The sequence below is a fragment of the Aptenodytes patagonicus genome, chromosome 2, assembly GCF_965638725.1.
Source record: "Aptenodytes patagonicus chromosome 2, bAptPat1.pri.cur, whole genome shotgun sequence".
NCBI classification, from domain to species: domain Eukaryota; kingdom Metazoa; phylum Chordata; class Aves; order Sphenisciformes; family Spheniscidae; genus Aptenodytes; species Aptenodytes patagonicus.
Genome location: NC_134950.1, coordinates 116655229 through 116682263, shown reverse-complemented (window position 1 = coordinate 116682263; position 27035 = coordinate 116655229). Strand labels below are relative to the sequence as shown.

Sequence of the window (27035 nt, the reverse complement as noted above, 5' to 3'; positions counted from 1 at the left end):
GCAACAGTCTTCCGAGAAAGCTGCTTTCACAAGATGGTAACGATTCTAAGGAGCCATTCAGGCCATAAACATTTGGCTTGCAAGTGCCATCCACTGATACCCACGGTATTTACATCATCAACCCAAACCAGACCAGACTTCCAGCATTTTACAGGCAATACATGCGTCTTTTGACGCATTGACCTCAGATGAAGTGAAAACATCAAACTTCAGATACAAAGCCCAGTGAATTTGCTTTCGCTAGCCTGGGGAATGAAATGTTGTTTCTTATGTACGACAACTTTGTTCTACAAGAGACTTGGAGCCCCCAGCCGAGAGAACCATCACCCTCCCGGCTGTCACAGCTGACGGCAATATGGGATGGGTAATTCAGGGAACTCCTCCTAAAGCCAAAGAATGACTTCACTTCACCCGCGTTTAGTATGAAAAAAGAAATCTTTTATTGTGGTTTATTACTCTCAATCATTTTGAATCAAATAATCTTAGTTTAAAATATGTTTCCTGACGATCAATAGCAGTATCAAACATCCTCAGGATAAGCCTGCTGTGTGCAAGAGGAGAGAGCTGCATGGAGGGTATTTGCTTCGACTCAAGTTCCCAACCCATCAAAATGCCAGGAAAAAGAGAAACTTTAACAGTAATAGTTGATCAACATTTTATTTAACAAAAAGATCAGTTATCCAAGTTAATGGTGTCAAACTCAAAAAAATATTTCACTGCACTTTCTGTAACAACTGTGTTAAAAACCAATACAAAGTGTTTTCATCCAATCGAAATACCAGTTTTTAAAAAGAGCATCTCGGGGAGTTTACAACCCACATGTACAGATCAAGAAAAGCAAGAAACTAGACACAAGGCATACAATGGAAACACAACTCCCTTTCTACTTGTCTTTGACAGTGTCGCACTATACATCTTTGTGCTCTTTACATGTAGTCTACTGAGGGGGGGGACCATACGGCCTTCCAGAAAAATGTGTCTGTTTAGTGTATCTTCTATTAAACAGCTTGCTACATTTATAGATCTAATGGGTGACTGTCTCAGGAGTTCCCACGATCTGAACAGCACTCCCAGGCCTGATTTTGTACTGAGGGATAGGCCAGAACGTTTGCAGGTATAAACAGATGGGTCTCTTTCTTGATTCTATCACTGTCTTTTTGTTTGTTCGCCATGCCAGACTGCTCTGCTGCATAAGCTCTAAGTACTTACTCCTTAGTCTAACAATTCCCAAAATAGGAGGCAGAAGCCCAACACAAAATCAGTTGTATCCAGTATTTACGACAGTAGTTGGACCCCATAATACTAATATTTAAAGTCTAACAAAACTATAAATAAGGTTGCAACTAGAAAGGTTTGGGAATCGCTGATCAGAACACTGTTTCAACAGGCCAGCAAGAAGAGTCAAGGTTATTAATTAAATACAATACAGATGGTAGCAAACTTTTATTTCGTAAGGTAAAAACCCAACACATACACAGTTACAATTCTAGGCCTGTTTGATTTAATTCACAGCTTACGGAAATTCTGCAACGGCATAGCTATCATTTGCATGTTCTGCAATTTGCAAATCGGAGTTCCTGCTGGCAAACATTCGTATGAGTTTGTTCAGTGACTGGAAAGAGTGCTCATGCCTCCTGAAAGGAACGGGGCTCAAGGTCTGACAATTTTTACAAGTTATTTTCATGGGGAATATTTTCTGGTTTGTTCTCCTGCAGAAGTATTTCGGACACAGGAGGTTTTTTAAAACTCTTAAAAGCACTTGGCAAGTTTTCTCCCTACCATCCATCCATCCATCCATCCATCCAAGTGACTGGGTATTGTTCAATGATGACTTCTGATCTTTAGCATAAAAAGGGACCACGTGGTTCATGACACCACGGATGGCAGTACACTCTTTATCTGTTTACACAGCCTATCTTGAGGCACTTAACACTTTTTTCAAATATACCTAACAATTCCAACCGAAAATCTCTTCCTATTTTAACAGCCTACCAGCACACAGGCACAGGCAGACACAGGCTATCTAGCCGAGTGCTAACCTTTCAGAAACATGCTTGCCGAAACCTCTTCCAGTACACACGTTCAAACAGTAGGTCAGCTCAGGACTCCTCTTTTTTTCTTAGCTTTACAGTTCATCGTGTTCCTCTTTGGCCTCCTGGTCTTTCAACTTGAATTCTTCAGCAGTAACTTTACCATTTCCATCCCGGTCTTGATTGGTGAACATATTTTTAACAATCTTTTCAAAATCAAAACCAGGAGCCAGTTTTCCTTTGCCAGAATCGACTTGAGCTTGAATGTACTCTGAAAACTAGGTGGAGGGAAAGGAGGAGAAAGCAGCTCACAATGAAACAGACATTTAAAACTGAAGAGCTATTTGCAAAAGTAGCATTTATTTGTTTTGACTCTTCAGCATTTTACTACTTATTATTAAGTGCACATAAAAGTACACTGTTACAACCTAAATTGGACTAATTAGGTCAGACACGTGAGGTTAAATCACTCTTTCTGGAGCTCAACAGGGATTTCCTCACTTACTCCGGTGGGTCCCGGACACATAACAAGAAAAGTTCTTTTTCGTAATTTAGGGGGAAGATGAGTTGAACAGAGAGTGACATAGGAACAGATCTATATGGAGGGAGGAGGTTTAATTCCACATGCTGATACGGGAAACTCGCACTGTAAAATAGATGTCTACCTGCATCTTATGAGAAACAACACACAAGAAAAAAGAATGAAACACAGAAATGAGACTTTAAGCATCAGGATACCATGAGATTTGTTAAAGTAGCTTCAGGTATTATGCCTTCCACTCGACTCCCGTGACTTTGGTGGGGGAAGGGGGAAGAGGGATGAAAAGGTTGCAAGGCTACAAGGTTAGTTCTCCCTAAAAATCCTTTTCCTGATATGTATGATGAAGTCATTCACGGTGATTAGACAACATCTGACAGAAGTCATACCGCTGGCTTGCCAAAAAACAGAAAGTCCACAATCAAACACAACTTTTCGAATTACTGTTATCTCTGGTGCTACTTGTTAAACAAGCTTCAGCAATGAGAACTATTTCTGACATTCATTCACACCTTTTAGGTCAAGCATCCTCTCATATCTCCTTGGCTTCCCCTTCTCCTCCTTGCTAGGTGACCAGAAGGATGTGGATATCAACAGTCCCATCCCACCTCACTCATTCTCTAGACTGCTAAAAGCTCTTTTCTTCTCTGCAAGGGCAGAAGTGGAGGTAAATGCAAAAAAGAAGATGGAGAAAGAAGGAAAACAAAGAGGTGGAATAAAGTGTTAGGAAAAGGGAAAACAAGATTTTGATTTTACCCCATTGGTTTGTTAAAATGCTGGAAGGCATCTCACGCTGTTCCATAGTCCACAGCTTGCACCCCGAGAGCTGCAGGCAGCACTACTCCAACAAGCAAGGACAGAAAACAGAATGATAGAGAAAGGCAACAGAGAAGACTGAAGTAGAGAATAAAAAAATAGAACTCCTCAGTTAAGAGAAAATGCAGAGGAAAACCTCACGGAGGTTTGTATTAACAGAGATGGCGTGGCAAAGGCAAGTGGCTTTCAGTTAGGGCACCCAGTTCTCACACTGCAGATTTTAAAAGCAAGCAAGGGGAAGGACTTGTTCACACAGCACACAATTCACCTGTGGAAGGAGCAGCCGCAGGCACTGCCAGGCTCCAAAAGTGATTAGACAGTTCCTGGATGCACTGCTGCAGGCTCAGCTTTGGCTCAAGAATTCACCATAAACCTCCAATTAACAGACACGGTGAAGGCTGATACAGCGAAGGATCGTTGATTGCTTACTCTGCCTCTTACACCTGTGCCCTAAGTACCTGTTGTTGACCAAGGAGACCACAACAGTAAATGGTCTTAAGTAGTACGGCCATTCTTATATTTCTTTTTTCTTTTCGGTTCTACCTCTAAAGCTAAATAATCATGTTTTAACTGACACGCTGTCTTCCTGTTAACTTGAAAACAAACACCGTGTGAGAAAAGAGGAGAGGAGAGAAGACCCCATTCTTCAACATCCAAGTACCTTGATGATGGTGGTAGAAGAAAACCACTGCAAGTGCTTTCATTGTTTCAGCTTACCTCCTCCAAAAGAACCTCTCCATCATGATTCTGGTCTATTTCTTCAAAAAGATTGGGAGAGACTTCACCATTCCATACAAACATGTACCCTTCAGGCAAGCCCGACACCAGTTCCAGCAGCTCGATGTCGAAAACTAATACAGCACTACCAGGCACTTCTCCTTCTGTCACAACAAATGGCAAAGAGGGGTATTATCACTTACATTGAAGAGTATCTTTCCTTTTAATCCATAATTAAATTCCTCTTCCTGCTCCAACAGGTTCTCTACGGTGATCCCCAAGCCCCGTGATCCCAAGCCCACCAAATCTTCCTGTTCACTTCAGCAGAGGTGATCAAAACATAAAGGGAGCTTTCATAATAAAACTGCATCCGTTTTTTTTACTTATAAAGGTAAAACTGCGGGAATGAATCAATTTTCCTTTATCTCGCCGATACACTGTGTATCAAGCTGCTACTGACAGACTCAACAGTGTTGCAACAGCTCGGGATGTCACCTCAATGAAACCATGGAAGGAGTTTAATTTATCCCTGAAAAAGAAAATCGAGGTCAGCTCTAACTTCTGTCCAGTAGCAAACGAGCAATCTCTTCAGATATCTGGGTATATACCAAAAGACTAACAATCATGCAATGTTTCAGACCAAATATATCAAATGTAATTTGAATGATGGCAAATACCTGACAAGTATGTTTATAGCGTTTTTTTAACACAGCAGATTTTTTTTATTTTATGAGGACATTTTTTATTTATTATATATAACTATGCAACTATATATAATAGCATAAAGTGTTGCATATTTATAATACTCATGATTTTTCATTCATAATTTTTGTGGAAGCCAGGTGCAAGTGAAAATGCTTCTTTAACTCTTATCGCAAATTAGTTCTCCATTAAGCTTGACACGTGATGCTTGACAGACCGTCTTTATAAAATACAAACTGATCTGAAGGTACTCAAAGAACACAGCAACTTATACAACTGCTTCCACATAAATCAGAGCTTGCTGATCGTGGTGATCTCCTGATAGACTCCTTTCCCCCAAGTCTTTTAACTCAGACGACCAGTAACCACCACACATACTGGAGTATGAGAGTTCTTGTCACTTCTGTATCATTCCTTTTAATATTGTTGTCCCTGTCATTAAAAATGGGTAAGCCTCAATGCTCTAAAACAGAGCAAGCTGCCTTAAATGTATTATTGTTGGGGTTTCAACAGCACTGATACACTGTCTCACATCTCACATTCAGTTTATGCAGTTTCTGAATTTTGAGTTTTCTTTGAATTTGCTAACATACTAGTGCTGAACAGTTCCCTTCAGTTTTGTTTCCTGAATAACATGTCGCATGTCCAAGCGTGAGTACCCAATTCCCTGTCACGGAGAACAATGTTTACTCCCTCTGCAACACCAGAGTGCCTGGATCTTTCCGTTTTGACAAAGCAACATTACTGGGGGCATGTGTTCCCTTTTGTACTGGGATAGTCTTTGTATTGGCCACAGTAACAGTATGGATTAAAATGCAACACAGACAGTATATTCATTTCATTGGGGAATGGGGGGTTGTCTAAAATAATGAAATGAAAAAACTCTAAAAAAATCCCACTCAGGCAGCTAAGAGACACTCACCTTATGTCCTAATGCATAGCAAGTAACAAAACATGCATACTCAGTTACTCAAGAGCTGCTAAGTGGATATGCAATAGATTCCACTCACTTACCAACTCCGTCTTCTCCATAACCAAGATGAGGTGGAATAACAACTGTTCGTCGTTCCCCGACACACATGTCTTGAAGGCCCATGTCCATCCCCACCACCACCTGTCCAGATCCCAGAACTATGTTGTAGGTCTTGCCAAGGCTGTGTCTGGAGGGGTGTGGGGGGCAAGAAAAACAAAAAAACCTTCAATGTACAATTGAGAATTTCTGTTGTTCAAAATTACCACAGAAACAGCAGTTTCTAGTTAGTGCCCTGTCACTGCCAAAAATTAACTTCATGCCCAATGTTCTGTTCTACCAAGCAGTTACCTGAAGTTGTTCTCGAGGCAGCAAGTTACAGACAACTCCAAGCAGAAGCGTCCCTACTGTTGACAAGTCCTCTGGTACCAAAATTATAGGCTTCTTGAATGAAATCCAATTAAAATCATTAATCCTGCCAATTAAACCCCCAAAGTATTTTATCTCGAAATAAGGCCTTTTGCCTCTCAAGTATTTTTAACTAACGAAGTTGGATTTTTTTAGCAGATGTAAAAAATCCAGATGTACATTTGTCCCAGAACTACCAACCTATACGGATCTGGGTGCCTTCACATGGATCAGCCATCCCTTTAACGACATCAGTCACTATAATGTAGTAGTCACTTAACCAAGACAGCTTGAAAGTGTAATACTACTACTGCTATTTAACCATATTGTATTTTGAATCATACCTTGCTGCTGGTGGCTCATTTCTAAACTCAGAAATTATCAGGAGTTAACATCCCAGAAGTTAAACACGTATCGTGCTTCTAAAAGCGGAGCGTGCTGCGTTAAGACTTTTTACTCAGTATGTGTCACAACAGCAGGACCCTTTCTTCTGTCGGTCTCCTTTCTTTGGTTATTTGCCTTGGCTGTACCACTGCGGGACATGCTTGTACAACAGAGTATTATTTGGAAAGAAAACAATTTAGTGGCTAGGAGGTCAGCCTTAAAATTAGGAGCACAAGTTTCATGATCTTTGTTTCTCTATAAACTGCTTTGAGTAAGACTGTCCCAACATCCCGTGGTTCCTGCTAAAAAATGGGAATTGAGCAGTCCTGCCATATAAAAGGTGTTTTGAAGCCGAACACATTACTTGCATACATACTGGCCTAGAGCATCACATCATGTGCTTCAATGTAAGCCAGCTTTTCAGCTCTGCAAGCTATCGTGTACACCGTGAAAACTATGAGCTGCTTCCTATGTTAGTTATAACCTGTTTAAAAATAGCTTTTCCCAACTTCCCTTCCAAAAATAAAATATTATTTAGACAAGTTGTGCTATCCAAAAGATGAAGGCAGAAAAAAAGCTAGCAGAAGTATTCTTGTAGCTGCGGCAAAGAGTGCTGTGGGATTACTTTAGTTCTGTATGAGACAGACTGGGGCAATCTCTGCTTCCCTCATAAACCTACTGTCAACAGGAAGGAGAAAGAGGAACATTATAATCACAGTCATGATCAAGCCCTCTGAGAGTTTCTCCATGCTGACACTTACCATGACACTACAATACAGGGAAACTAGCACCCATGTGCAGTACAGACATGACGGTGACCATTTACTATAAAACACATTTACTACAAAACACCATTTACTAAAAATCAAGCTACCTTTAACAAGACTACACCGAGTACCTCCACCAGATCTCTCTCAGGAACACAGAATCATCGCAGAGTGCAAATCCTACCCAAGAAACTGAATACACTTGGACAGTTCGTTCACGCGGAGCCCTGCGTCATTCTAGTATGACTGGCCCAGACACCTGAATTAGCCACTTGAACAGACTGCCATGCAGACAACCTGTTTCATCACTCCACCTGTAGTGCTTAGCTCTCCTCCAACACACTCCTGCATCCTCTTTGTTCCCAGTTCTCTATTATGCTATGATAGACTGTCTTTTTCTTTTCCTCCTCCTATATATCTTAGGCAGGCAGACATAAAAAGAAAAATACACGCTACATAAACACTCAATTTTTCCCTTAAAAATTCTTTATTCCCCGCCAGCCCGCTTTGCAGGCAATTCATTCTGCTTTCACAGCTGCTAGAGATTTTCTTTATCAGGTGATATACTTACGTCGAGTCTAGCAAAGTGCCATCCAGGAGCGAGGCATTGTAGTGATACTTCAAGTAATCTCCCTTCTTACTCAGTACGGTGCAGTTGGAAGGTTTGTAGTTAACAGTAATGCTGACCGAATCTGCGGGGTTGTGGAAGTCAACCACGTGGATGTCAAAGACCAGCACTGCAGATCCTGGAATCTTTCCTAAATAGGAAGCAAATTAGGCAAGTAGAGAAAGAAATGGTACCCAATCAGGCTTATGATGACCAGGTACTGCATCCTGTAGGAATATATTCCCACTGTGCCTGCTACTGAGTCATTTTGCTCTTCTCGTTCAGAACTAAAGGATTACATCTCCTCTGTATCCAACAGACACAAGCTGCATCCAGTGTAGGAAACAGAACGAGTGGAAAAGCACTGAATGCACTCAGCTCAACCGTGAAGGAAAAAATTTCCATTATTCTGAATTTGAAAATTATGCACAAATGAAGTGATAACCATGTATTTCCTGTGACCATCTTAAATGACTGATTTGTGTTTCATGTACCAATTAATTATCAATCACCAAAATTCTCATAGGACTGTCTCATGCTTCAAGGAATGCCATTATGCCTAAAAGGTTACATTTCCTTAAAATGTCCTGACAGCAAGCAACTTCTTCCGCCCCCTTCACAGGATAACATGCAACCGCATTACCAGGATTGATAGATATATCCAGACCCAGGAGTGGGTTTTGTTGTTAGAGGAGTCTAATTCCCAAATCAACAGCATGGAATTTGCATTCCCTGAAGAGGGGCTTTTCTTCTAAGTCACTTTTTGCAAATAACATCCCAGGAGGTACCTTTTGAAACACCAGCCGTAAAACTGTGATCAGCTAGAAGGGTTATCACATTCAACCTCTCACAGCAATCTTTTTAGGTAGTAATGAGTTTTCCCAAAGGAATCTTAACTGTATGTTATACATACACAGATAGTTTGCTGTTACATGCATCCACCGTTTACAGAGGCGGCTTAGGAGTCCACAAAACCTGTGGCTGTGGAAGGAACGGGAAAGAAAACTTAACACGATGAATTCCTTCAGCATACAGAGCTTGTTAAGACACACAGGAAGGAAGATCTCACGCTGCAGAGCTCCTGGCATCCAAGTACCAGTCCATCTGAAACACTGATTATCCAAGTAATTTCAGGTCACCAATTACATGTGAGATTGTTCTGCACTCTTATTGTCCTGCCTATTTAGCTAATTAAAATAATTTTGCAAATTCTGGGTGTAATCCTGTCAGTTGCATGCCCACAAAATAATGAACTAATTCATAAGCCTTTCAAATGTCAAGAAAATGGAACTCCACACAGATGCACTAAACAATAAAGGAAACATCATTAATTATGGAAGACTCGAATGAAAAGTCAAGCTCACCTCTTCCTTCTTCTCCATATCCAAGATGAGGGGGGATTATTATTCTTCTTTTTTCACCAGTGCATACACCTAGCAAACCTTCATCCATCCCAGCAATCACATAACCTTTCCCAACATAGGTGTCATATGTACGATTTCGTGAATAGCTATGGAAAATATTCGCATTTTAGCAGTGTCAGGTGTACTCGAGAAAAGACAAAATCTTGCAATAGGTCTGCAACACAATTCTTAAACCAGTTAAGGTCAAACACACGGTCATTAACTAGCACCGGAGAGGCATACTGCAATCACCATGTTCTATGTTTATGACTCTAGGCCACCAAGTTTCATCAGTCAGTGATGCATGCGTCATTTATTAACCAGTACTGGGACCCTGGCTAGGGTACAGCTTATTTGCAAATGCATTTCTACTGTATCTTGAAAGAAAATCTCACTAGACTAAACCGAAAACATGTTTTGATAAGTCACTGAAAAAAACCAGTTTTCTCCTTTAAGTTCTTCTCTGCCCCAGTTCTACTTTAATAAGTGCTTATCAACTAGATATAGTTTATGTTCATTTTCATGAGACACCCTTCAGACTATCTCATTTTGCAACCACAGCTAAGTAGTTCAACTACTACAAGCAGGAGGTGGGATAAATAGGCTCTCCTGGGATGCACAGAATTAAAATGAGTCATGACAACAAAACAGTATCACTACTATCCCTCCCTTCCAAACTATGTCAATCACTTTTACGTAGGTTGAAGGATCTGCTTCAATACCTAATGATAGAATAAAACAAGCCTACAGCAACAAATGAAGTTTATTACAAGGATGTGTCTGTCTTCTGCCTTTCTTCAAGGCATGCTACATGAAGGCACAACCCCAGGAAGGGAAGGCAGAAAGGTTTTAATTCATCTTTACAAGGTAACTGTGGGAAAGAGCAAGACCAATACAGACCCTGATGTAATTCAGAGGTTTATTCAACTGCTCTAAGTCCAGACAGCCCTGGCTGAGGTGCCCAGGAGCAGTTCTGCAGCTGAATATTGCAGAGGAAAAAGATTAAGGAGAAGATTATTAGAGCTGTTGACCCCAACCATTCACAGTGCTTTTGGCATGCTTCCTGTACTAGTGAGAAATTTCTTCCTGGCCAACTCCAAGGCTTTCAATAACTATTGTTAGCTGCTCTACTCCTTCATAGATACTTGCTACATATCGGCCTTTCTTGTAAATTCTGCAGGAAGCCAAGATACAACACTCCAACGAATAAGCCCTCTAACAACTGTCAGCGCTTTAGAATGACATAGAGGCTGCAGTCTACAAAGCATTTACTACTATTTATTCACAACAACGCTAATATAAATACTACAGCCATTTTCAAAATTGTTTAATTACTACAGACAATAATTATTTACGTCTCAAAAAAGAGAGATTCTGGGCAGGTGCACTGTGGCTAAGCTTAAAGTTCTGAACTTAAAAGTTTTCATAAGCTATAAATTAAGATCTACAGTGATGGCTGTTGATGCAGGTCTCCTGCTTTCTATCCTCCCACCAAGCTGTGTAGCTGAACGGGGAGGTCAAGGTTGATTCTGAACCTTACCACACCTCAATTCAATTACATGAGATACGATTCCCTGGCTCTTCCTCATGGGAAGTAGCACAAATGGCATACTACTCAGCTAACGTTTGCAAACTGATCCTGATCTTCAGCTTGCAGCAGTTGTAGAAGTATGAAAAAAAATTTCATTAGTTTATTTTGTAAAACACTTTACAGTGGCTCATTCTCAACTCTTTTTAGCTACTTGTGCCAGCTGTTCTGAAAGCTGGAGTGGGGAAGTAAAGTACTGCTCATTAAAGAGAAAACAAAAGTGACAGGAAGCTACAAGGGTATGAAGGAACTGGCGGATGAAGTTGCTAAGCCACTATCCATCGTATTTGGGAAGTCGTGGCAGTCCGGTGAAGTTCCCACTGGCTGGAAAAGCGGAAACGTAACCCCCATTTTTAAAAAGGGAAAAAAGGAAGACCCAGGGAACTACAGGCCAGTCAGTCTCACCTCTGTGCCTGGGAAGATCATGGAACAGATCCTCCTAGAAGCTGTGCTAAGGCACATGGAGGACAGGGAGGTGATTCCAGACAGCTAACATGGCTTCACCAAGGGCAAGTCCTGCCTGACTAACCCAGTGGCCTTCTATGAGGGAGTGACGACATCAGGGGACATGGGAAGGGCTACAGATGTCATCTATCCAGACCTCTGTAAGGCCTTTGACACGGTCCTCCACAACATCCTTCTCTCAAAACTGGAGAGGTATGGATTTGATGGGTGGGCTGTCCGGTGGGTGAGGAATTGGTTAGATGGTCCCATCCAGAGGGTAGTGGTCAATGGCTCAATGTCCAGATGGAGGTTGGTGACGAGGGGCATCCTGCCGGAGTCCATATTGGGACCAATACTGTTTAATATCTTCATCAATGACATAGACAGTGGGATCGAGTGCACCCTCAGCAAGTTTGCAGATGACACCAAGCTGAGTGGTGTGGTCAACACGCCAGAGGGACGGGATGCCATCCAGAGGGACCTGGACAGGCTCGAGAAGTGGGCCTGTGGGAACCTCATGAGGTTCAACAAGGCCAAGTGCAAGGTCCTGCACCTGGGTCGGGGCAACCCCCCGTATCAATACAGGCTGGGGGATGAAGGGATGGAGAGCAGCCCTGCCAAGAAGGACTTGGGGGTACTGGTGGATGAAAAGCTGGACATGAGCCGGCAATGTGCACTTGCAGCCCAGAAGGCCAATCGTATCCCGGGCTGCATCAAAAGAAGCGTGGCCAGCAGGTCGAGGGAGGTGATTCTGCCCCTCTGCTCTGCTCTGGTGAGACCCCACCTGGAGTACTGCATCCAGCTCTGGAGCCCTCAGCATAAGAAAGACATGGACCTGTTGGAGGAGGTCCAGAAGAGGGCCACGAAAATGATCAGGGGGATGGAACACCTCTCCTATGAAGAAAGGCTGAGAGAGTTGGGGTTGTTCAGCCTGGAGAAGAGAAAGCTTTGGGGAGACCTTATTGCAGCCTATCAGTACTTAAAGGGGGCTTATAAAAAAGATGGCAGCAAACTTTTTAGCAGGGCCTGTTGCAACAGGACAAGGGGGAATGGCTTTAAACTAAAAGGGGGTAGATTTAGGCTAGATATAAGGAAGAAATGTTTTACTCTGGGGGTGGTGAAGCACTGGCACAGGTTGCCCAGAGAGGTGGTGGATGCCCCATCCCTGGAAACATTCCAGGTCAGGTTGGACGGGGCTCTGAGCAACCTGATCTAGTTGAAGATGTCCCTGCCCATGGCAGGGGGGTTGGACTAGATGACCTTTAGAAGTCCCTTCCAACCGAAACTATTCTATGATTCTATGATTCTATTCATCATATAATTCTGTACATGAGGCTCATGTGCCCAGAGAGCTTTGAATCTGAAGTGACAGCAATCCCTCTTCCTTCACAGAAACCCCATTGCTGAATTCAGTCTTGAAAGACATTAGCCTTCAAAATGCAAACAGCTTTCAAGTACAAAGGGAAAGGCTGTCCTGAGGTTAACCTCAAACTAGCCACTAGCTCACTGATTCACAATTCTCAGGACATAAAATGGGAATCATATTTATTTTCTCTCTCTCTTCAGGAGTATTACCTATTTGGCAGATAGACTCTGCAGCAAAGAGTTTTCAGGCACGCATGTCTAAAGCATATGTAGCTTCACCAAGTGGATCACCACCCCTAGATGGCGTCTGTGATACTGTCATAATACAAAATAGGTCTTTGTCTTCCTTCCCATACCAGAAAGGTTTCTAGGAGTTTTTTAAGAAGACTCCAACTCCACTCACAAATTTCAAAAAGGAAGGAAAAGCAAAGAATTGTATTTGGGTATATTATGGACAAGACAGACGAGCCAAACTGGAAATGGGATCTGTAGGGCTGAGTGGTTCGGTTACCTGGAATCAAACAATGTGCCATCCAAAAGTGTGCCATTGTAATGGTATCGGAGAAAGTCTCCTGTCTGGCTTCTCCGCTCGCAAGATTCAGGCACATGCTGGTTCTCAATAGTAATACCATCTTTGGGGTTATGGAGATCTAGCAAAACCACATCAAAGACGAGAGAAGCTTGCCCAGGGATCTCCTTACCTACAAAAGTGTTAGAGCAGAAAATTGGTAAGAAAGAGCAGATGTTCTAGAAGCAGCTTAAACATGTTTGCTGAAGAAAAGTAACCTACTGCCAAATATCAGGCACGTCCCCTCCCAAAATAAATTAGCGTAATCTGCCTCTAGTCAGTCATTTTTTGTTTCATGTGTGGGTTTGTCACTTAATTCTCCAACTCAATTATTTCCTTCTGTTCCTGTTGTGATGGCACTGCCTCACCAAAACCAGCAGCCCCTTCAGCAACATCCATCTTAGTCAATATACACCAGCTCCATCTGAGCTACATGGTTTAGTCTACCAGTATTTCCAACACACTTCATAAAAGTTTATAAAATAACCATCAGAATACAAATTTGGTACATCTGCTCTTCCCATCCTGTTAATATCAAAACAGGAGATCGCATGAGGGAAGTTGAAAAAGGGTAAATTGAGTATCTCGGTGAAAAGGTACCTTTCCATCAATACACAAATTACAGCATGGGTTGCTTTGAGAACCACTGAGCTCAAGATCTTGGCAAAATTTTAAAACATATCTCCACAAAGTTTTGTTATCCATGGAGATGGCTATTGCAGTTAATGGTAGTGAAGTCATGGAAGGGGTACGAAACCTTGTACACCACAGGCACATTCTTAAACATTAGAGCAGAGAAAGAATTTAAGGAAGCGTTCCAAACTATACCTAACTGCCCGCTCATTTAACATGGGGACCTCTATGTATGACCTGCAGGCTGCATACAGTCTCGTAGGACAATTAATCCATCTTGTAGTTATTACTAGGGCATTGGTTGCAAAAAAAAGAACAAAACTGGAACTAAAAATACATTTATCTTTTTTCAGAAGTTTTCTGCTCTCTGTGGCAGTCATTGAAAGAACTATGCAGTCATCTGACTTCCAGTTTTTGGAGCCACTAGGTATTAATCACAGATTATATTCTCTGAATGAAACAAATTTCAGTATATAAAGATTACAATTGTATCAACAATATGTCTGTTAAGCAACCTACTGGTTAAATTTTTAAAAAAATCTTTTAGTTTCTAATCAGTCCAATCCTGTACATAACACATTTTGAACCTCTCTTTCCATCACTTTGTTCCATCTGTCTGAAATGGGTAATAATGCCGCCCATAAATTTAAAATACACAAAGTACAAGTTTGTTTTAAAATATGGATGACTTGGATTAAAAAAAAAAAACAAAAAACACTTTTACCATCTCCTTCTTCTCCGTATGCCAGGAAAGGTGGTATTGTGATAATGCGCTTCTCTCCTACACACATTCCCAAGAGACCCTGGTCCATACCAGGAATCAGCCATCCAATTCCCACATAGGTATCATAAGTTCGCATCCGATTATGGCTAAAAATGAAAAAAATACCCCAAACCCACAACCGAATGTCAGACAGCCACAGGAAAGAACAATATTAATCTCCAAAAGCCACACGCAATGCACAACATATAACTCACAACCTGCTGCTCCAAAAATACTGCTCCTTGATTTACCAAGGGCTGGCTGGGTAGTGTTTTCCAGAGTGCTTCGCTATTTCAGGATCCTAACAGAGGTTTTGAAAAGTGGCTCACAAACATAATGGCAGCTGTAATTAAAGCATCATTTTCCACAGAACTTTAATGAAGTGCACATGCTGTAAACTTAAAATCTCAGTATGAAAGTGTTAGTAGCTCAATTTCATCACGAACTCTGCTTAGTTTATAAAGCTTGTACCTAACTTGAATAGCTATACTGCAGTGGTTATAAAAACTATTAGCTGACTGCAATAAATAGTAATATAGATAGAGGGAATGAAATTTTAAAAAAGAGAGGATCTGGGCTGGTAATGCTCACGCTGAAATAATGTACTGCTTTATTGGTTTGAGTCAGTACTGCTGTCTCATAATCCCTGAATAAATTACTGACACTTACATGAAGCTAGCTTTCATTTCTTGCCTTTCTGGGCAATTAGCATTAATTGTTATACCAGTGAAGGGGGAGGAAGTGACGGTTTAAAGTGACATCAGATACTTATTAAAAGACACAAAGACACACAACCCAGCTGCGTACCTTGAATCAAACAGGGTCCCATCTAAGAACGTTCCATTGTAATGGTATCGTACAAAGTCAGACACCTGGACTGTCCGAGGACACTTCTCAGGTTTGAAGTAAGTCTGAACCTGCACTTCGTCCTCCGAGTTCCAGAGATCGATGAGAAGCACATCGAAATGGAGCACAGCATTGGGGGGTATCACACCAGCTGCAAAACCAAACAACACAACCAGTTTTATTTCCCTTTTTCTACAGGACGTCAGCGAAAAGGGAACCAATCTACGCATTCCCTAAATAAAATCCATGATGTACAACTTAACGCCTCTTTTTGCTTATATACCCCTGTCCCTTTGTCACTGTTGCAGCTACGTAAGTTGGGGGGGAGAATCTGGCAACATGAACTGTTATTAAATATGTCCATCAGGCAAACTGTGTTTGATTTAGCATTTGTTGCTCTGAGTCTGCAGAACAAAGCTGCTTTTGGCACTGACAAGACCTTGTGCAGCACTGCAATGCCAAAACACAGTAACTATTTAACGGCAAGGTCGGTATACAGAAATAGTTAACTTCAGTAGCAAGGTTCGTTTGCTGAAAGTCCTCCACAGTCAACAGCTCTTCCTTCCACATGCAGAGGGAGCCTGGAGCGATTAGCTAGGCTATAGGCTTAACAAACACCCCTGAGCAGGGGAAAACCTCTCTGAAATTCACTACTTGCAATTTCTACCCTTCTCTTCTGTGACTCCATTTTCTATCTGCTCTGCTAATTCATTTGCACAACCAGCTTTTCACTGGCCCGGTGCTGTACTTACAGACGCCTTCACTTCCATAGGCAAGCTTGGGGGGAATTTTCACGAACCGCCGCTCGTTCACACACATGCCGACCAGAGCTTTGTCCATCCCAGCAATAAGTTGACCTTTTCCCACAAATACGTTGAACGTGGATCCCCTGTCATAGCTAAAGAGGGAAAAGTGAGCAAAAACATTAGCGGTTCATTTACCCATCATTCCACTATTTTTTTGAGAGTTTAACCGTACCTTGTCTCCTCCCTGCCCTCTTAGCATAACTTTATCGCGAGACAGCTGCTAAGAGAAGGGGCAAATCTAAATGTTTCAGAGACTTCAACCCAGCTCTCCTTCTGTTCACTGCTCACTGTCTATCTGAAATGCATTCTAGCAGTGTGCGATGCATACTGCAGGCACCCGAAGCCCGTAACTACAAATGGCTAATTTACAGACTAATACTATAAGCAGCACTGGAAAATTATGGACGAGAAAGAAAAATTAAACAATATTACAAGATATGAAGGGATGGCTGCTCCCACAGTAGGATCTCAGCATACTGATTTTGGTGAGCCACACAACAAAAATATTACGTGAGATCGATAAGCTTTACGACGTGAGACATCACGGCTGGGGATTCTCTGTGCGAGAGGAGAAAAGGGAAAAAGGTGCCTTTTCAAGTAACAGTTGTGAGATTTGCCAATTGGTTATTTATTTTCTCCAATTGGTTACTTATTTCCTTCTCCACATTGCCAGCTCTCATGTCATTAAGACTTAAATAACCAAAAAATAGAAACGTGCTTTAAACAGCAAGTTTGCCAGATCAAGAATCAAGACAGCTAGCTAAATGATCTTCCACTGTGATAATACACGAACATTTGAAAAGTAAAAGAAATGATGCTTAAATGATAATGAAGCTTTCCACAGAGAGCAGCAGCATCACCACAACAGAAGACTAACATTAGCTTACGTGATTAGTTTGGCTACCTTAAATCCACATAATGATCCCACTTTGCTGTGCCTGAATTACTGCTGTTATTTAATTTTTTTAAGCAATGTATAAACATGCAGCAGGAAGCATTTCAAAAGCTTCATGCCTATTTTTAAACCTTTATTCCTTCCATTTTCTCAAACTCCTTTTATAATTTAAAGGACTTTTTTCCCCCCCCCCAGATAAAAGGCAGCACTGGAAAAAATAATTAGAAAAAAAGGCTTGTGCCTCTTTGCCTGCTAAAATATTCCGGAAAGCAGCCAGCAGCTAGATATCGCTAGGGAAATGATGTCAAACTTTCCTTCGAAGACTGTACACATCACTTCCACAACATACTGAGCCTCCTAACAGTCCCAGAGCCTCGAATCCCTCGAATATTTTACTGAGTGATCTCTGCGCCTGCTCCATCTTTTTTTTTTCTGGCAAACGTTTCCCTTAAAATAGACAACCCTCTATACAGAGCATTCACTTTCAGTTGCACAAATATTCCTACTCCCAGGCAAGGATGGAAAATATTTAAATTAGGTCCTGACAAATTCTATTATACACACAAAAACATAATTAAGATGTTAAGACTAATAACGTAAGAGGTTCTAAGAAACCCCCAAAAGTGGTATTTTGTAGTGACTGACAAAGCTTGGCAATACATTTGGGATGGACTTAAAACAGAAGAGCTTTTTATTGCCAAAAATAAATTACGATTAAGAAAACACTGATGCTAAGCAGAGAACTGAACAAAGCAGTGAACAGACCATGCAGCTTTGCAGAACTGACTTTGCAGATTCCTTAAACCAGGCAAAATTATTTTCTATTAGTGGAATTTACCAAATTAACAGCAGATGACTAGGCAATTAAATTCAGACTTAAAAATGCAAATCATTTTACGGCCATGGAAATAAAAATGTAAATACTGAGCAGAAAAAAAAAATAAACAGGCATATTAGTTAATTTATGTGACACGGTCACGATTACTAAGACTTTGTCAACAGCCTGTTAACAAGAAGAGCTGTATTACTACCTTCTACTTGGAAATACAGAAAAATAATTTTAAACCTCGAGAACATTTTCAGCAGCTGAAGAAGAAACAAAGTAAAACTGCCCTTAGTTCAACACCCAGAGTATTTTCTAGACCGATTTCACAGTAGTGTTTGACTAAACTGATGCTGGCAAACACGTTCATAAACTTAAAAAAAGCCCAACAGGTAGCAACTCTGACAGGTAGAAAAATGGGCTTTCCAATAGGCTAAAATTTAGTATAAATTGACTGAATATCTTTAACTTGTATGCAGGGAACACTGAAGATTTTACAACAAATACTCCAAAATTTTTCTTCCATTAACCTACAGAACATAAAAACCTCCTAATTTTCCATTGTCTTAACATGACAGACCACTGTCATCAACCTTAAAAAAAAGACCATAGTTAGTGAATTACAAAAATGTATGTCAACACAAGCTGCCATTGAGAAAAAAAAATGATGAGCTGAACAAACCTGACTTTTTGCACCCTTCTGAAATGAAGACGGCCATACAAATACTCAAGTTAGATTAGACTATCATCATTATTATTTATTTACTGATATTTAGAGGACCCAAAGAGATAAATGCTGTACAGTTCTGCACAGCCTGTTCTCTGCCCCAGATAATTCAGAGCCAAATGACAAGCAACTTGGAATTAAACCAGAGCCAACACCTGGGAAGCCCCTCCAGGTGCCCTGCCTCAGTGCAGAAATTCGCTGGTACAACTCAGCGTACAAGTAAGCCCCAGTATGTATCTGTAGAAATCAGAAACACATTTCTGAACACGTGGCTGGTTTTCCAATTGTCACATATTTGTAAAATGAGCAGTGAGGATGCTGCCTTTCTTTGCGTGTCCTCACATCTGGAGCTAAGACTTATTTTCCGAGACTGCCAGTTGCCAATGAATTCACTGTTCTTGCTGTGCTTTTTCACCGAAACTGCACCAACGCCAGCTGAACCGCCAGCTACCGCATCCCGCACTTTATCCGGAGAAGTGCTGGTGGAAGTGGCACTACCAGTGTACTGAAATACAGCCAGCTCCAGGGGAAGAGCTGAGCTTACTTTGAAAGACAGTTATTTCCCTAAGGTTGTAGATTTTCCTTGAAGCACATGGAAGGTTACCAGGATTACTGAAAATACATTTTGCTTTTTCTTTCCGAGTAATACTTTGATCAGTGGCAATGAATGAAGCAAGAAAAAACAAATAAGCTGTCAGCAGCATCAGCATCCTTCACAACCTCCTGATCCCACTATTTAGGCTTCCTGATCCCAAAATAACAGCAGGAAAGTGGCCAGACGCTTCACTGTACGTAGGTCACATTTATTCAAGGGGAACTTATCCAAAAAATTTCTATGTAAGCACAGCCTGATAATTCTTGTATTTCTGGTAAAGATAATGATTCAGAAATGTTTGCGTTCTAGTAGGTTTGAACCTGGAGAAGACATAGGCAACGTACAGAAGTGGGCAAGAAATCACTAAATACTGTGACTGACTGCAGCATCATACATGCTCCCGTTTACCAGGCTAACCAACCATCCTTACGGTCTTCTTGTCTCTTGGAGCAGAAAGCTCCCAGTCAGTGCCTTGGAGAAGCAGCTGGAAGAACGTGGTGGGGATCCATCAGGGCACATAAACTGCTGCGAACTGGGCCCAGCCACCGCAGCGATCTTGCCCCCGGTCCCCAGCAGTCACACCCCAGCCCTTTGCCCTTTCATGTTTCAAAGACATCTTCCCACGGTGGCCTGTACACCCTGTGTTCTTGCTCATAGGGCATTGCCCAGCTTGCCACTAGCCCGCTTACGACTGGTCACCCCGAAAGGGCTCGTGGGCCACAGCAGGTCGCAGCCAGGAAGAGCAGCGGGACCTGAACGGAACCTCAACTGCAGCCTCCACCCAGCGCCACCATCTCCGAACATCCACAAAAACACCCTCGTGGGGACAGCACCGCTCGTTCCCCTCCTCTCCCCAAAAAGCACCCTCACACGAACCAAGCCCCGAGGGGCCTGCACCCCGGGGCGGCTGCACGCCAAGCCCCGAGGCGGGCGCAAGCCAGACCTGGAGTCGAAGCGGGTGCCGTCGGGGAAGGCGCCGAGGTAGTGGTAGCGCACGAAGTCTCCGGGCCGCACCGCCCGCGGGCAGCTCTCGGGCACGAAGCGCCGCTCGACGCGGACGTCGGCGCCGTCCCAGGGCGGCTCGGCGGCGGGCACCGGCGGCGCCTGGCACGCCGCCCAGCTCACCAGCAGCGCCGGCAGCAGCAGCAGCGCGCCGCAACCGGGGCCCCGCCGCCGCACGGCCGCCGGCCCCGCCATGGAGGGCCGCGAGCGGGGCAGCCGCAGGGCGCACTAGGCGGCGAGGGGAGGGAGGGCGCCCGCCCCGGCCCTCCCGCTCCTCCTCCCGCCGCCGCGAACTTGCAAACGTGGATGAAGCGCTCCCACCCGGGACGGGGGAGGAGCAGCCTCGGCGCCCGCTCCCCCCACCCCCCGCCGCGGGGCTGCGCAGCCCCACTCCGGAGCGGAGCGGAGCAGCGCCGCGCCGGCACCGCCGCCCCCCGCCCCCGCCTGTCCGTCCCCCCCCTCCTCGGGCTGGCGGGGGGGCGGCGGTGCGACGTGGCGCTGCCTCCGGGCCGCCCTCCCCGGCCCTCCTTCGCTCCTGAACGCAGCGCGGGAGGCGGGCGGCCCCCGAGCGGGGCTGCGCGCCGCAACCCCCCCGCAGATTACCAGAAGCCCTTCGGAGCGGCGGTGGATGCCCTGGGATGGACCGTTAACGCACGACGGTTAATCACAGAGCTCTGCATCGGGGCTTTTTGTTACTGTGCTTGCACCAGGGCACGTGTTCTCCGTGCACGGCTTGGAATATTTGTAGATTTAAAATCCCACCGCAAATGTTCCGGTTTAGATCAAAACTCCAGAGATACAAGTTTGTGTTGGCATCTACTGCTCGAAGCTATCCCCTTTTCCTCTCTCGTTGATCTTGCACACACCAGTGAGGAGGAACTTGGATTTGTTCTCGGTTATTCTAACTGGTTTCAGTGAAGAAGCATGGAAAAGCTAAGTATCTGCATGTGAAGCATCAAACCCCAGGCAAGATGACATTAAATAAGACTATTTTTGAAAAGCACTGAATTTTATGGCAGCAGGCAGCAGGTTTGGGGCAACTGGTTGGAAATGCAGGCACGCCTAGGAATATAATTTATTTAATTTATTTAAGAAACATCAATGATAAGATTTTGTTATTGATCAATTATTAAACAAGCACAACTCACGCTCGGGTGGACTACTCGTGAAAAGAGAACCACTAAAATCAGGGCCGCTGGTGTGGCAATAAATGCCGGAGCATCGCAGTTGGGAAGACAACAGCCCACGGGCCCAGCTCCCCATTCTTTGTGCATCCACCACCCAGCTGTATCGCCCAGCAACAGGAGGGATGCAGCCAAATCAAATGTTTTTAAAGTGCTTTCAAAAGCGCTCTTGTATAATACTGACGTATTGCTAGGAAATGGCTGCTGCTCAATGACCTAACCAGTGAAAAAAGTTAGCTACTCAGGCAGCTATTTAAAGATAACGAGATCTGCAGTCACAGATCACATCCTCCTTCCAACAACAGTCACGCCGCACGCTCCAAATCAGCCCTGCGAAGTATCCTTTAAACAAGCCATGTAAAATTGTCAGTTGCCTAGATTTAAATAGCTTATTTTTATGTTGGTTCGTATGGACACACTTTATTTTCTTAAGGAGAACTCCTAGTTCACCATTGGAGTATGTTGACACAACCAACATAAAGATAAAGCTCACCCTGCATTTGGCACTTCTTTTTGCCAGGCAGTGACACAGTCTTTATTTATACCCATTTATTTAAGAAGTTCTATGTTTTCAAAACAATTCCTTGGACTCTCGATATTTATGCAGTTTTGTACTCATTACTCATCACCTCTGTCAATAACAGTTCTCCACTTCTGATGTAATTACCATTGCCTCAAGACTGCTATAAGTGTTACCAGTTTTATTAACTCCTAAAAGAGCCTCGTGTCCGTTCTGTGTTACCAAACCTGCATGTTTCATGCCTCCGCTCCATTCGCCCTGTAGCTGATGCACCACGTGCCTCTCCATAAGCACACACGGAGCTCAAGGTAGTTGTCACCTAGGGAGGTGCGTTGCTTTCCGTCCTCCTAGTTTTGTTCAGGGAGCACAAAGGTAGCAGCATGCAAAAGCTGTCCAGTGTTTTCCTTAGAAATGTCACTTTTAACATTTTGCTATTTTTTCAAAGCACACACACAGACGCACACAGAGAACAAATTCTTACTTATATGCCCGTTTGTTTGACCACTAACCCAACCTCCCCAGAAGCGTTTTGGGGATGCTGATCACTATCAGATTGCCTGTTCTTCAGTCAGCCCAAACACAGCGATGACTAATACAGTGTGAGCAGGGAGATAAGCACAGACATGCATAAAGCTCCTAGAAAAGCTGGTCCTGGAGGGAGGATTATCCTTCCCAGGCTTAAAAACACAGTACAGCTAAGGTCCATTCTCTCTCTGAAAACTTAGTTTTCAGGAATGTCACAGGTCAGACATTAAATGAGGATTAAGGAGCTGGGATTCATGCCTTTGCATCTCCTTTGGGAGGACGCTGTGTGTCTCATGTAATGTTCAAGGGGCTGCAGTTCTAGCTTTGGGCTACACTATATCAGAGTAAAATATACCTCAAGGATTCAATGCTGTTCCCAAGTCTTTTCAAGGGCAAGGAAGTACAATGCCAGCTCTCATCCTCTACCTGTGTATCACAGCAGCTCCTAACACAGAGGAGAAATTCAAGAGCTCAAGTGGCAAGAAGGTAGGTATGAAAATTCCTTCATACGCTGCTGGTACAAATCGTGTCTCAGAAGCACTGAAGAAAGCTGAGGAGCATGCTGATGAGTCATTTCACATAAAGATTAATTTATGGTAACATGGGAAAAGGAAATAAAGCCTCAGCTTGAGTCTGAGGTAGGCAAGATACCACTGGTGTGTAACTTGAGATGCTGTTCTACTCCTTGGAATGTGCTTGAAGCCAAGCGCCAGGCAGTCATGAGATGCTGGGCCTAATGTAAATTAAAATGTTTGCAACGCGTTCGGTCACATAAACATAGGAGAGGTTGTGACTACTGAAATATTCTGCTGAGTAGCCATTGGACTTACCCGGTACTTAACCACTAAATTACCCATCATACAGCTAAGATTACAGGCCCAAAGATTCAGTCCCTGGATGCCTGAAGTATGTATTGTGTTTTGATATGGAGGTTTTCTAAAAAGGTAGCATACCGAGACAGAAAAATACAGAGTGGATTTGCAATGTTTTCTAAATACTCTATCAATTATAGATCAAGAAAAACAGAGGTAGTCCTTTTTTTCTTAGAAAGAATATGTCAAATGCTGCAGCTTGCAGAATCCTTGAAATTATGGCAGGCAAATTTAGAGAGAACTCAGATACTAGAAGAAAAAAGTGAGAGCAATGGGAAACACAGCTTGAACTGATATAAAATCCAGTTTAAAAAAACATCAGTCTGCTTTTAATCAGTAGGCAATATTCAGAAAGATCACAGTGTAATGCTGGTTTTGGCTGTATCATCTGCAGGGGGATTGTGTGAAGGGACACTGAATTATTTTTATCTTCTGCAGTTTTCCACAGCTGTTCACCTCGGTATGTACTCTCTTTCAAACTCCTAAGAAGCTCTTTAGAGAATAGTTTTGGGTTACAACTAATGTGAAAGAACCATAGTGCTCTCTCTGCTGCGCTGAATTACAAGTAAGGAAAATAAAAAGCCCAGTTATAACTCAATGCTAATTTCTCCTAAAGGCCTGTAAAGTTTGTGGAGATCTTCAGATACTTTGAAACAACCACAGAAGCACAGTGTATCAACACTGGTTTTAAGTATTAAATATGGCTAAACTATATTCATAAAACCTTCTCAGTAAGTACTGGTTTTAGTAAACAGCATTTTGAACAAATACTATTTTTTATTTTATGCAGCTACATGATAAATTCAGAACACCTGGAACCTGAAATAGCTCTTTGCACCCGAAGTATTTTAATATAAATTCTATCAGTTACACATAATTTAATTATGTGTAATTTACTGCCAATGGTGTGACTCACGAGGGACTGACATGGCCCTAAATGCCTTTGCTGACCAAAGTGATCCAGGTGACTTGGGCTTCTTCCTTGATGGGCCATAAGAAATACTGTGACACAGAGCTCTTTACTCTCCACAGAGAGTCATACTGGATTGATCAGTCACCTCCACAGGCTATTTAACATGCAGATTTTTTTCTGGTTTATTACTGGTCGTGGTTTAGCAGTGAACACAAAAGTGCACAGAGGATGAGAGAAATGGATAGCCTGTAAATTGCTGATACTGTAGGTACATTTCACTTACTCCAATTCATCTTCAGTTTATCTCTACTCTACCCGCTATAGATGTTCTAATGAAAGTCAAACAAATAGCAGGTAACACTGTGAACCAGTACCCTCTTCCAGTCCCTGCCATGCCAGGAGAAAGTCTCACTTGCCCCCAGGTACTCAGCAACTCCCCTGTTGGAGGTCACAGCATAATGAGATACGCCAACAGAGCTGTCTTAATTAGTGGTTATCACCCTGTCATTCCAAATGTGCCACGCTAAATTATTATCCAAGTGATTTAGCAAATCCGGCTCATTTTGACCGACACAGGTTAGACAACACTTATAAAAGCCCACTGCCACCAGAGATGAGGCAGTAGCTCCCAACAGCCAAACACAAGGATAGATTACGGTTGACTGCTGTCTTCCACCAACACTGCTGCTGTTTGTAAGGTAAATGGCTGCCAAAAGCATAAGCCTAGATTGCACACTTTTGAGGCATCAGTCATGCCTTCCTTTGTGTTTGCATTGCAACTGTTGTAGTCCGTACTCTACTAGAAGCGAACAAATAATTGTAGCAAGCCAAATCTGGGCCAGACTGCTTTCTAATTACACTAGAGCAATGGTGTTGGCCTCAGTGTAGATGTGCCAGTGTAAAACTGCAGAAAAACTACACTATGCATCCAGTTTTTCCTACCGTTTCTCACATCTATATATTTAAATGCTACCGATTTCCATTCAATGTTCATGCATTTATCAGGCAATACATATATGCGTATGTGTTAAATATGAAAATGCCATTATCTTCATTTCACAGAAAGGAATACCCTTGAAAATAGAGACCACAGAGGTTAAAACTCACTTTTTCAGGAAAGCTGAAATTTCAGCCTAAGTATGAAAATCAGTTACCAGATTTTCAGAAAAGTTCACCTATGGAGGGGCTAAAATTTAAAAAATTTGGTCATAAGTGGCATACCTAATGTAACATAAGTAGCTGGAGACACAATGGGAAATGTGTTGGAATACAAATTATTAAAACTCACATGAACTGAAGCATATTCTAAATATATTGCAGGTACCCACAAAGTCAGAGAATGGTTTTGAAACAATGGAGTGCTTATACTAAGCTTGTACTAAGCTGCAGAAAGACTTGGATATTCCTAACAAAGGATACACATGGTTAAGCCACAGGTTTTCAGTCTGTGGATTTCTGTAGGGTCGTGCACAAGCGGTAAGGAAGCCTGCTGTACGTTGGCCTAAATTCCCAATGAGTGGGGGTTTGCATCTGCAACGACCGAGGAGACTGCACACCAAAAAAAAAAAAAAAAAAAGTGCAGCAAACCAGTGAGCTAAACTTCAGCCTTCTGCCATACATAATTTGGAAAACAGTGAGTCTCACTGAACTTTCATATGCAGCATGCACTATCTCAAAACTGTGTTGCTCAAACTGTGCAGAAATGAGTGGTTCCTGCAACAAGGATCCCGCTGGTTTTCTTAAATGCATTAAAAACAAATACAATCTAAAAATTGCTGATGGTTTGCCTATTATAAAGGGTCTTCACTGAGTCAAAAGGGAGGGCAGAAGCATTACTCATTTATTTGAAGACTAAAAAGCTTCTCAAGAAGCAGCGTAGACACTAAGGTCTGAAAAGCAAATGGTCACAATTGGGTAACTAATTTATCATGCCTAAGTTTTATCACGCCCGATCTGTACCCTGTCTGCTAGAACTGTTACGGCTCTATAATTAAAAATAATAATGTTTTGTTCCAACATTCTTTTAAACAAAGCTGCCTTAATAAAGTTGGTTTGTAAATTAGGTGTGGACCACGACTGCCACCCAGAAAGACAGAACCCTTTTATCCAAGCTCCAGTCTACCCCCCACCCCCACATCCACCCATCCGCTGCCTACAGCACTTTGCCTATAAAATGCCTTCTAGAAGCTGTGTATGTTGGGAGGAGAAGAGGAAACGGTTCCTCTGCAAACAACTTGGCACAAAATAAACTACGCAAACTTTCCTGAAATGTAAGGGTATCTGTTCTATGAGAAGTAAAACCAGCCTGCATTTTGAAATGAGCACACCACTTGCCTGTCTTGTGTAAAAGGATTATTTGCAGAGGTGATCCAAAAAGAGGCAAGTCAGGTCAGTCACTTCTCTGCATACCAGTGCTGTAGCTGCCAGTGGCCACTGCCTAAGCAAACTGGAAACAGGACACCTTGTTATTTTTCCCTTCCTTCATTAATATTCGTATGTGAATCCCCTGGGAACTGCCCGAAGTGCACAGGTGTTACCGAACAGTGCTCGCTGATCCTTATTAGTGTATGTAAGCATTAAAGCAGGTGCTTATCAGGGGTCCAGTGCAAGAAGATCACTGCAAT

The 27035-nt window shown here is 42.7% G+C and overlaps 1 protein-coding gene across 1 annotated transcript; it reads right to left on the bottom strand.

The window, feature by feature from the left end:
• Positions 1 to 638: 638 nt before the first annotated feature.
• Positions 639 to 20592, bottom strand: FKBP9 (FKBP prolyl isomerase 9). The gene is made up of 10 exons (XM_076330839.1): positions 20339 to 20592; positions 16302 to 16447; positions 15511 to 15700; positions 14665 to 14810; positions 13251 to 13440; positions 9304 to 9449; positions 7904 to 8090; positions 5818 to 5963; positions 4102 to 4265; positions 639 to 2308 (listed from the first exon to the last, which is right to left on the bottom strand). The coding sequence occupies exons 1-10, from the start codon at positions 20590 to 20592 to the stop codon at positions 2126 to 2128; spliced, it is 1752 nt and encodes a 583-aa protein (XP_076186954.1). The 3' UTR covers positions 639 to 2125.
• Between the last annotated feature and the right edge of the window lie 6443 nt (positions 20593 to 27035).